The sequence below is a fragment of the Magallana gigas genome, chromosome 5 (assembly GCF_963853765.1).
Source record: "Magallana gigas chromosome 5, xbMagGiga1.1, whole genome shotgun sequence".
Lineage (NCBI taxonomy): Eukaryota > Metazoa > Mollusca > Bivalvia > Ostreida > Ostreidae > Magallana > Magallana gigas.
Window position 1 is genome coordinate 18535722 of NC_088857.1, and position 11812 is coordinate 18547533.

The 11812-nt window shown below is 33.8% G+C and overlaps 1 protein-coding gene across 3 annotated transcripts; it reads right to left on the bottom strand.

Moving 5' to 3' along the window:
• Nucleotides 1-791: 791 nt before the first annotated feature.
• On the bottom strand, nucleotides 792-8613 carry LOC105347947 (uncharacterized). Of its 3 annotated transcripts, none has more exons than XM_066085328.1 (5): nucleotides 8371-8613; nucleotides 8213-8276; nucleotides 7520-7570; nucleotides 6415-6505; nucleotides 792-1994 (listed from the first exon to the last, which is right to left on the bottom strand). In XM_066085328.1, the coding sequence occupies exons 3-5, from the start codon at nucleotides 7566-7568 to the stop codon at nucleotides 1316-1318; spliced, it is 819 nt and encodes a 272-aa protein (XP_065941400.1). In that variant the 5' UTR covers nucleotides 7569-7570; nucleotides 8213-8276; nucleotides 8371-8613; the 3' UTR covers nucleotides 792-1315. The 3 variants fall into 3 exon arrangements, with proteins under 3 accessions (XP_065941400.1, XP_065941399.1, XP_011455509.3); XM_066085327.1 differs by having other exon boundaries at nucleotides 8193-8276; XM_011457207.4 differs by lacking the exon at nucleotides 8213-8276.
• Nucleotides 8614-11812: the final 3199 nt, after the last annotated feature.

Sequence of the window (11812 nt, forward strand, 5' to 3'; positions counted from 1 at the left end):
TCATATTTGTTTCACCCCACCCTTTTCTTTTTCATAATTTTTGCCGAGTTATTTTTGGAAATGATAGGGTTCCCTGTCAACCTCATCAATACTTTGATTCATATTGTCTTAAATTTTTGGATAAGTTTCAGAAAACAGGTTATTGCCAATATGAAAAATACAATTTTATTATATGCACGGAATGCCAATCTCCGAAATATATACGTGTACCAACAATTCACAATATCTATTGAAATACGAATGAGGTTGCAGAGAATCCTATCGTTTCTGAGAAATTTTTAAGACAAAAATTTGAAAAAAGGTTGTAAGGGGTTCGTGTCCATACATGAGCTGCCAAGTGATAATGAGGTGTGATAAAAATAAAATCATGTATCAACGCCTGTCTGTTAAAATTCATGGAGCAACACGTTGTGATAAACATTCACATGATCGCGGAAAAGACATCATTTGAGACAAAGCAGGTGTTAAATAAAGTTTAAAATATGTTAAAAATATCGAGGGTGTTAGTATACAAAATATGGAGGATGTGAAAAGGCCAGAAACATCTACTTTTCTGTCTTTCTGTCCAATAACAAATAGTTGAGGATCTTTGTTACTGGTAGTTACTCTGTACAATATGTGACCAAACCAGTGAAAATATTAATAGCGCATGCGCGGGTCCAGAAAAATTTTCCAAGGGAGGGGGGTCCAACGGTTATTTCAGTTTGGCGGGGGGGGGGGGGGGTACTAGGCATATTTTTTTTATTTTTATAATGTAATTTAAAGAAATTTGAATTTTGCAAGAGGGGGGGGGGTCCGGACCCCCCTAACCCACCCTCTAGATCCGTGCATGTAGCGTGTAGAAGAATAAATAGTGTGTTATGCGTAATAGTACAGCCAAAGAGAGCAACTTTGGTTGTGATGGTAAAAAAGGGGAAGTTTTAATGAATTCGTAGAACATTAATTTCCGCCATTTTTACAATTTACTCGGTTTTCCTCGTGAGCTTTGTCAAAACATAAAAATATTATTTTACCAATACTAGTTTCCGGTTGCTTTTCAGTTTCTACATATTTTTTTACGTATTGTCATGGTATTACTTAGGAACTTAGTTGTAAAATATATAGATGTTTATTGACACAACAAGATTAAAACTCAACGGTGTGGGGTCTTGTTCTATCAATCTTTGTCAGGCAACATACTTTTTTTATGAATCTAAGAAGTGTTTCAGTTCTTCTTCACTTGATATAATCATGTCAGACATCGTAGGAAAGTTAACGTTTGTTCTGAAACAATGAGTTAAGATTTTATGACCTCCAACAGACAAAACTGTTTCTGTCAGTTTCCCTTTCTCTCCAAACTTTTCAGTCTGGATAGTGTTTTAATCACGTGTTCAGAATGAATCTCAAACAAAGTACTCAAAGTTTGTATATCACGGGAAGTATCAGGTCCCTGCCCTGAATCTAGCTTCTGATTTGAGTTTTTCGAAGTATCTGACAATTTGCAGTCTTCTTCTGGTTTGTCCATTTCCTTACCCTCCTGGTCAGTGTTCGTACCTACCCTCACCCGTCCGACATTTTCTCTCGTCTGAACACCATTTTCGGTCACTGAATCCTTCGGAGATCCTGTGCGCAACAAATAGTCTTTTCTCACTACACTGTACACATCGGAAATATCAGAAATTTCCGGTTTTATAAAATCTGTCCTGTTGGATGAGATATCATTTCCAGGACCAATGTTACGCTTGATCGCGGTGTGACGGACACGCTTCGGTGAATTGACCTCTTCCATCTTGTCCCCATGATGTACGTGTACGTTTTGGGCATTAATTAAAACGGGTCCTTTTTCATAGGTATTTCTGTTGTTCATTGAGTAATTTTTCTTCAAACGAACTCCAAATCGTGACCCAATACGTGACTTCCATCTCTTAAAGGTTGTGGTGGCTTTCTGAGGTTTGTGTTTGCTGAGATATTCCGATCGTCCTTTACATTGATATTCAGAGCGACATTTGACCAGTCTACAATAAAAAAAAAAAGTAATAAATGAAGTTTTTTTAAAAAAATTATTTTTATTTTAGAGATATTACTAGACGACAAGCATATTAGTTGTAGGCCGATTATACATTATCCTTTGGAAAGATCATGGGGAAAGTAATTTTATCCCGAGTTCTTTATAAGTGCTGAAAAAAATAATTTACTAAATCACATAGTGTTCGCATTCTTAATGGTGAATCTTAAGTATTTGGCCAAAAAAAAAAATGAAATGTTTTATGGTTACCTTTTCTATTATTTAAAAATTGACGTTGATGTAATACTAAATTTCAAAGTAAACCTTTGATGCATATACAAGTGGCTTAAAATCATTTTCCCAACGTTTATACATTTTGGGTACCTTAGCAACTAGCTTTTACCGCATTGTGTGCTACTTTTTACACATTTTATAGCATTGTTAACAAAATCTGTAACTATGCAAGACAGGAGCCATTCTTCGGTTTTGAAATGACCTTAAAAACTCTTTTATTTGGTGGTATTTTGGTGAATGGTAATACTATCAGTGCTCTTTACTATAACTTTATATGGATTTTGTTCGTAATTCTTTTTTGAATTTTTATTTTTATACATCCTAGTTTTTTTTTGTTTTGTTTTGTTTTGTTTTTTTTTTGGGGGGGGGGGGGGGGGGTGGGAACACGCGTTACGAGCGATAAGTGTCGTACGTTTACTGTGTGTTCACCGTGCGTTCAATTTATATGTTGATGGAGTGAGCAAAAGCGACCTACGTATAGCACAAGGGACATATGAGAGGTCTTATTCGTGCGGGTCAAATCGTACGGTTATCTTGCGAGTTCCTTGAGGAAAACGCAACTGCCGCGTACGCTTATTCACTTTCTTTCAGGACGCCGCATGGGTAACACCTTTAAATACTAATTCTGTTCCTTCGGACCATTTCTTTAAAAATCCACTACCTCCCCTCCACCTTTCCCGTGTTAAATATTTTATATTATTTTATTTATTTTTCATTTTTTTTCCTTCTTTTCTTTTTTTATGCATGTATTTTATTGTAGATGGACAGAGCGTTTTCAGACCACAAGGAATTTGTTTGACGATATCACGTAACCAATTTTCGATTTCAGTTTCTCAATGCAGCCAATTAATAAAATTCATATTTGTATATTATTATTAGTCAATATTCGGAAATAAATTATAGTAACATCATATTAAGATCAAATGCAGAATTGTGACATAATTCAATTAAAATTCAATTGTAGTATTACGTAACATAATTTTATATAATTTTACGCAATGTGTTACAATGTTATGTAACAATTAAAGTCACGCTGGTGGCAAAGAGCAACATATACCATGTCTTGTTTTGTTTATATACATTGTATTATGTATCGAAAGATGGAGGTGATGGTCATACGTAAAGTAAAGTATACGGAAATCAATTATGGATAAAAACATATTTTATACTAGTATTAATATCAAGAGCGCTGTTTTGTTTTGTTTTGTGCGTGTATGTGTGTGTGTTTGTGTGTGTGTGTGTGTGTGTGTAATTTACATGTATTTTGTACATGTATATACACAAGCTTATTAATTTCTGTGAAATAAACAATTCAATACAATACAATACAATAAAAATACGGTAATCATCTTAGATATTTGATATTTTAATGGACACAAGATTATTTTGTTATTCATTTTGTTCGAATTGTTTATACCTTCTCTGCGTTATTGTATGTTATAATAGAAGGAATTTGATGATGTTGCTTATCAAGCAATATTTTTATGATGACAATAGTTGATAAAAATATATAAATCTTAAGTGTGGGCGATCGAAGTATATATATATATATATATATATATATATATATATATATATATATATATATATATATATATATATATATATATATATATATATACACTACACACACACACCTTATTGATATAATCATAAGGAAGAATTGCAATAAAAAATACTCTCATAATTAAATCGCCTTAATTTAATTGAATGTAAAGTTCATAGTATGTACTAGTATTTAAAGAAAAAGAGCAGTGTTCATGAAGTCACGATCGACGAATTGACTTAATAAACCTGATCTTTTTCGGGGTTTTTTTACGGTGGCAAAATAATATCCTGACTTACGCGTTTTAAGTACATTTTTAACCAAAGGAGAACTGACCCTTAATTTGCGCCTTAAAAATAATATCGTCACCAGATGTTGACGTCTGTTTTCGCGTGTCGATATTAGCTAGATTTATAGTTTTGTATTAGTGCGTCAAGTCAAAACTTCCGTGTGTTGATTTGTCATTCAACCCCCCCCCCCCGCCGATGATGTGACGTCATCAGTCAATTTTTGCTGAGGGTTTCAGAGCTTAAACGTCCAAATACCAATTTTCTGCATGAGATATTATCCTGTAACGAAATACCACACCAAGCCACTTTGGTTTCAACGCGTGAAAGGGTTAAAACATTCTAAATAATTTGAAGCTGTCGTCATGAAGATGTCATCCACACGATGGGCATCTACTGTTTGTACAAGCACGATTGGTGACTTATAATTTATAACACGTCCTAAGAATATTGACTCTTGATATCATACTGATATTTATTTCAATATAATTTTCCTTGACAGCGCTTAATAGTGTCTTTTATTAATTTTCAATCTAAAGTTTAATTTGTCATGTAATCATTTTCAACTTTAGATTGAAATTTAATAAAAGACAACAGGATACTGTTTTGTGTTTAATATGATTTTGCGTGTATTACTAGTATGTGCTACACAGTATACCTTAAACCTTGGTCAGAGTTTTCGCGGCGACAAAATATGGTGTTTAAATGCGACATCTCCTAGAGTATATATTTTTAATAAATTTATTTCCTTACCATATACATTGTTTTTATAATTTTTAGAAAAAAATTTTGTCGGTCTATTATTTAGTCAAATTAAAATGTGAAAAAGAGGGACTCCCGTATTTTCAATTATTTTTCACAGAAAATTTGTATTCAATTTACAGTGATTCATGGTGATTTGATAGGATATGGAGCAACTGCAAGCTCTTAAAGATTAAATATACAACTATATGGTTTTTTCCCATAGTACTTATATTCACGCGGATTTCCCTATAAGATATTTTCTATTTTAATAATCAGTAACGTAAAATCTAGCGTCAATTTCAGATATCCTTTGTTATGGTATACTTTATGATTTTTTTCTTGAAAATTTGTCGTTTTCAGTTTTGTAGCACCACAAAATTCACTTCATTTAAGGGCTCCAGCGCCCCAGTTTTCACGCCCCGGAAGTCTCCCTCGCTCCCTCTCTACCCTCTCTCTAAGGGGCTGATCAGTATATATATATATATATATATATATATATACACTATATATCGACTTTTTATTTTAAACAATGTTAAGAACTTTAGCCTTGGCTTTTAAATTCACATCCTCATGATTATAAAAAAAATTATTTCCCAGGAAATTTAGTAAGATTTAAGAACATACAATGATAATTATATTTCTTGCAATTTCCTAACTCACAGAATTTATTTGATTTCCTGGAGGAATTTGTTTATGTTTCCTTCTAAAACCCATGTGCGCGGCACCAATACGTTGGTTTTGCGCTTGAAAGTCGAGAGATACGATCATATAAAACTATGCCCTCATATAACAATGCCAATATGCTCCTATATATGTATATATACTTGTTTAATATAATTACTTGTAATGGCAAATGATTATTTTTTTTATAAGCACAAATACATGTACTACCCCTAAGTGGCTTCCACACATTATATGAAGTCACAAACTCACACACTACACACGGGCACCTGACGTTAATTATGAAAATTATATGAATAAATATACCACCTTACTAATTATACAGTGTGTTTTTTATGTAGGGGTTACAGTTTATTATCATTAGTACAAGAAAAATTAATAAGTTTGTGTAAAATAATGTGACATTTATAGCAGTTTCTGAAACACATCCGTTGGTTAAAAAACTGACGGAATACGACAAAAAGAGGTTTTTTAACAAACCTTCACCTATAGTTTATTTGACAATAAACGTTTCAAAATATGGATGATATTTTTCAATGTACCGTGGGCGTTTTACATTTCCCTTTTTTTAATTCCTTCACACGTATCTGAGTGCCAGTTTCAGGTTTCATAAAATTTTGCGAAGTTCACCGAAATTTGTGAACGATATTGGAATTGAAACTTGATAAAAATTGCTTTTATGATTTTTGTGGTTTCTATATTTTATCGGAGTTTTATGGGATAAAAATGTGCATATGAACGCAAAATTCACACAAATTCCCTTCTCTGGTCAACTACACTATGCTAGGGTAGATGTAGCATTGCTGACATTGGTTTTTTTTTTAAATATATATAATTTAGTTACTGTTCTCTGGTATGCGTGCAGGTTAAGCATTTACCTTTTCTTCCACTTCCGGTAGAAAATGAAAACACACAGAATGTTGAATACTATCAGGAATATTCCGGCGCATAGAACAACAAAACCAAGACCTGCCAATTAAAAAAAAAGAATACAATGTACAATAAATCGAAGACACAATATTCCGTTCTTGCTGTGCATCATCGTCGGAAACAAAAAGTCAGTCCCTCATAAGCTACATGTAACTGACCGTCAGAAATTAATTTAATTTTTTATTAAAATTGATTTCAATTCTGGAAAATCAGAAACAATTCCACTAAAAAGTAAATATGCTATAAGAACCATTGGGTTTTGTTTTTTAGATTCTTTTTAACTGTCGTTAATAAAACGAATCAAACCAAAGGATACAAAGTTGAAATGAGCAAACGAAGGACACTTTCAAACCTGGCATTCTAGGTGCAGGTATCGTGAATACTTATTTAGAACCATTTTAACAAGGCCTTGGACTTTCCGTAGGACGTAGCTATCATTTCTTGCGTCAAAACATGTTAAAAATGACGCTGGATTCAAGTGAAATATGCACCGAATGCGTAGTCTTAGCTCAAAAGCCAGACAAATCGTGTTGATTTCAATGACCTTTCACTGAGTGGGCAGCAATGAAATAGACAGGCATACGTCACATTGCTGTTTGACACAACTACCCAAAGTCCAAGTTCCTGTTATAATGGTTCTAATGCAATTTTATTGCAAACAATATTGCATATTGACTGTCAAAATTTGCTGACATTTCCTAAATATCTGAATTTTTGTAATTTAAAAACGCTTAAAAACGCTGTTGATATTGATTTGTGCCAGTACAAAAACATTTTTATACCAATATTAAATGAAAGATTAAAATTTGTCTAATAAAATGCAATTTCTATTTGTAAGTGTTAAAATTGATATTAATCCCTTTTTTCATCATATCACTGAGATCTTGCACTACAATGTGTAGTGCACTATTCACTTCCCATTGCATTATACGTAATTAGAGTTAAAAGAACTCCTCTACCTCAAAGTATACATTTAACAATAAATAATAGATATTTTAATTAGTCTTATGATGAGACGTAGAATTAAGATATAAGAGCAAAACTCTTCCTCACCCAAACTCTGAGACTTTTGAATTTCGATCACGGCTTTCTCCGTAGACATTACTAAAAAACAAAAGACGCAAAATATATATAACCTGTAACGAAATAAAATGTTAACAGTTCATCAAAATTTCTAAAGGCACTGTGCAAAATTGTTATAGCTAAAGTTAAGGAATTAAAACAATGAATCTTAATATTCGCAATTAAAATATTCACTAATAATTGATTACAGACAACAATTCTCCTTACATTAGAACCATTTTAACAAGAGCTTGGACTTTAGGTAGCTGTGTCAAACAGCACTGTGACGTAAGCCTGTCTATTTCATTCCTGGCCACTCAGCCGTGGCTCTTTGAAATCAACAAGATTTGTCTGGCTTCTGGGCTAAGACTATGCAATCGGTGCATATTTCGCTTGAAATCGCGTCATTTTAAACTTGTTTTGACGCAAGAAATAGATATATGTAGCCACGCCCTACTGAAAGTCCAAGGTCTTGTTAAAATGGTTCTATCATATATCAAGACTTCAAGACTGATTGGTACAATTAAGAAAAATACACGTCTTAAGTCAAACTCCAAAGTAAATGCAGCTTTAACGATAAATTTATTGCCTACATCCATTCTAAACGCAAGGTTAAGTGTTGGAATGTTGAAAAAAGTAGGCGTTCGTAAAATGGACCACTCACCCACTCATTGGGCCACTTACTAAATTCAGAGGGTTCTTATCGTGCCAGAGCTTAGATGCCTAGGGAACAGTTTGCTTTTGCAACCTATGAGTATAAAACGTGTCATAGTAAGTATGTGTGATGTAGACACACTTCTCATTAATATTCATTTATTTCAATGGAATCTGACTGTACTTACCTGTAACAGTTTAACAGATGTTTTACCTGTGCTTCCTCAGATTGGTAATGACGTTGCCATTGCCATAAAAGTGAAAAACAACAACAACAACAACAACAACAAATAAACTAATGATACGGTCATACGTTAATATCTACAGATATAGTTTGGTAAAGAGCACCTCCCATTTACAGAGAGTTCTATGCAGACACAGCTCGAGGATAAACACTAAAAACTAGAACGTTTCCCGATCCTGATAAATAACACAGTGGGACAAACTTCCCGCTTTGGGTCTTTTATTGGGATATAGCATTCTATTTTTTATTATCATATTTTAATTATTTCCTTTGATTAATACTAAGTAGATTTTTTAGCAAGTATAAAATTTCCCATGCTTATATATAGTATTATTTGAGATTTAAAAGCCTCCTGTAATTAAACCTACAGCAATTAGTGAAGCGTCAGTCAATAGGCCAGAGTCTATATTTAACCATCATAATTAACAATTAGGCAAACTATATATACACAAACATAATTGTATACAATCCATATTTTTATATCAATCCTCGTGCATAATTTCCGGTATCGATATACATTGTTAAGCATCTTAACGTTGGACAGCATTGATTGAAACAAGTGCTTACAAATATTTTGCTACATGTATTGGTAATCATTTGAAATTGTTGTATAGTGTTCATGTTTTGAGAAGCAGTTCTTCTATCTCTCATCGTTCTGTAGTCGTTCTCTCATATTTGGTAAATCATGTCTTTTATGAAAATCGCATCTAGGTGGCGACTCATTTCTACAAACATAAACTTTTACAGCCAACAATTAAGCTTGACTTCTAAAAATACTACTACAAAACATCTAATGGCAGAAGAAATACTAGTACTCCGGGATGATCCTTTATAGGACTGATTCCAGGAGCGCAACAAAGTACCCGAGACTGGTCCCAGGACTACAAAAATACCCGAGGCTTTTTCCAGAAATACTTCATAGAGCACGGAGCTGATCAAAGAAGTACAAGAAAGTGTATGGGGCTGACCCCAGAAGTACAACAAAATGCCCGGAGCTGATTCCAAGAGTACAACAACATGCCCGAGACTGATCAAAATGCCCGGGGTACAACAAAGTGCCCGGGGCTGATCCCAAGAGTACATCAAAATGCCCGAGGCTGATCCTAGCAGGCAAGTAGGAACTCTGGGCTTTCTGTTTTACATACCCTTGTGACAAAATTTCAAGGACTGGTCGGAAAAGGAAATTCAAATAACTACAACTATGTAACAAGCGACTGTACAATTAATTAAAATGCACTTGTAGCTTTAGATTCAACATGCATTGTTAAGTGTAGAGCCTTCTCGCGTAAACTGTAGTAAAATACAGATATTGTGAGCAATCTCACTTATACACCCTCACTAAGAAAATAGAATAACAAGGCAATCCTTGTGTCAAAAGCTTCTATTAATATTTTTTTATCTGTACTGTGCAATGACAAATTACAAATGAGATATATAGCCAGGCAATTAATTGACAGGGAATGTGGGAACATGGCATCCATCAGAACGTGTACATGCGCGGATCTTGAGGAGGAAAAGGGGGATCCGGATCCCCAACCCTTGCAAATTCAAATTTCTTTACATTTACATTATAAAATTCCCCAAAACATTCCTCCGACCCTACTGGAAATCTCAAGCCCCCCCCCCCCCCCCGGAAAAATATAACTTTTCTGGATCCGCGCATTGTGTATGTACTTAGGACGTTTGTGTTAATACCAGGTCCTTTTCAAGCGGTTCTTCCCTGAATGTTGAATGCATGCCCAAAATTATATGAACACAACTTCAAACAACACCGTGATATGTTCACATTAAGTACGTCAAACACGTTCGTTAAATTACATGCAATTTTCATATAATAAATTTTTCCCCATGTGAACACAGTGGTACACAACGATTACTAGTATTTGCCCATCATAGTAGATTAGATTTAAACATGACTGTGATCTGTAGCGCTTTTAGACGAAAGAAGAATTTAATGTTCTCACAAATATAACTTTGTCAATGTATAATAGGGATACATAGCATACATATACTAATTCGAACACGTGTTTGCTCAAAACTGTAGTTAACTTTAACCACTGGTTAATTTTACCATTGGTCAAAGTCAGAACCCACTGGTTCAATCACCAGTGGTCGAAGTTGTGTGGCTCGAAGTGACTATCTAACCACTGGGTTACTATTGTTTAACCAGTGGTTGGTATCCCATAATGCATTTACTTTGTCCATCTGTCAATTATGGCTGAAAAATAAACTGATAACCCTTTGGACAGACAAATTTACATGCATCAATAAACAAGTTAGAGACTTTATATCCATCTAAACAACTATATAGAAAGTACATGTAATGGATTAAATGTTTTGTGCTCAAATACAGAAAATCATGAGAAAAGTGGATTTCGTTTTGATAATTATAGACATTGTATTTGACTGAATATTTGTTTTCAAATTGGCACTTTTTTCTCTATGAATGTGAATTAAATTACTATCGATGTAATTGTTAGCTTCCAATGGATGTGGGTAAAAGATGTAATTGTTAGCTTCCAATGGATGTGGGTAAAAGGGAGCGGATCCGCTTTTTTTTAATTTGCATTAAGCCATTGCTAATTATCAATTCAGTGTAAAAGAAATCAGAAGAATTTCATGAAATGTACAAAACAATCCTTATGAAGACCCCGGGGGTAGCTTAAATTGCACACAAGTCATCATGTGTAGGTTCATGGAGCGGAAGGTACTAGTAAATCAATTTAATTATCTACTGAACTCGCCAGAACCTTACATTGTTTTCATAGAATGCTTATTTACTAACAAATAAGGAAATATACACTTTACACTTGAACTTACCTCTAGCTTTTAAAAAGCTGCATGGTCAAAGGGCAAGTGTTCCCTTTAAAAAGCTAAAAAAAAAATATATTGTACTAGACCATCATGCCATGAGTAATTGGAGACCAGATTCCCAGATTGAGGGGAAATGGTAGAAATAAATTTGTATTACATGTACAACTAGTATTATTCAATGAAAACAAACAAATCGGATCACAAAAAGTAGTTAAGATAGTTTTCTACAACCCTTACTCCTGTCGCTGAGCAATTCTATGTTACATATAGCACTGATTCTTGTCTGTAACACTCCATCCTTATCAACTTACTTAAAATAATTTCGATTTTGGAAGTAATAGTATGTTACAGTATATAAATAGTGCCTATTTGGGAGGCTAACAGTTGAAATTGACACCCCTCGAAAACCATTGTCAACCGACGCGATGCTTATAGATTATAGATCCCAAATAAAATAGTACGTAAACTGAGGCGTCTGAATATCTGGCGTCTGGATATCTGAAGTCCCACTGTATTTAGATATGCAATCATAAAAGTAATATATATTACAATTCAGATTAAAAAATATGTCC

What these genes read in the sequence shown, in the direction of transcription:
- LOC105347947 (XM_011457207.4), bottom strand. Translation starts at nt 7,568, where the DNA reads ATGTCTACGGAGAAAGCCGTGATCGAAATTCAAAAGTCTCAGAGTTTG. An exon ending in TCAAAAGTCTCAGAGTTTGG is followed by an intron (nt 6,506 to 7,519) that starts GTGAGGAAGAGT and finishes TTTAATTGGCAG; the next exon opens with GTCTTGGTTTTGTTGTTCTA. An exon ending in TACCGGAAGTGGAAGAAAAG is followed by an intron (nt 1,995 to 6,414) that starts GTAAATGCTTAA and finishes TTTTTATTGTAG; the next exon opens with ACTGGTCAAATGTCGCTCTG.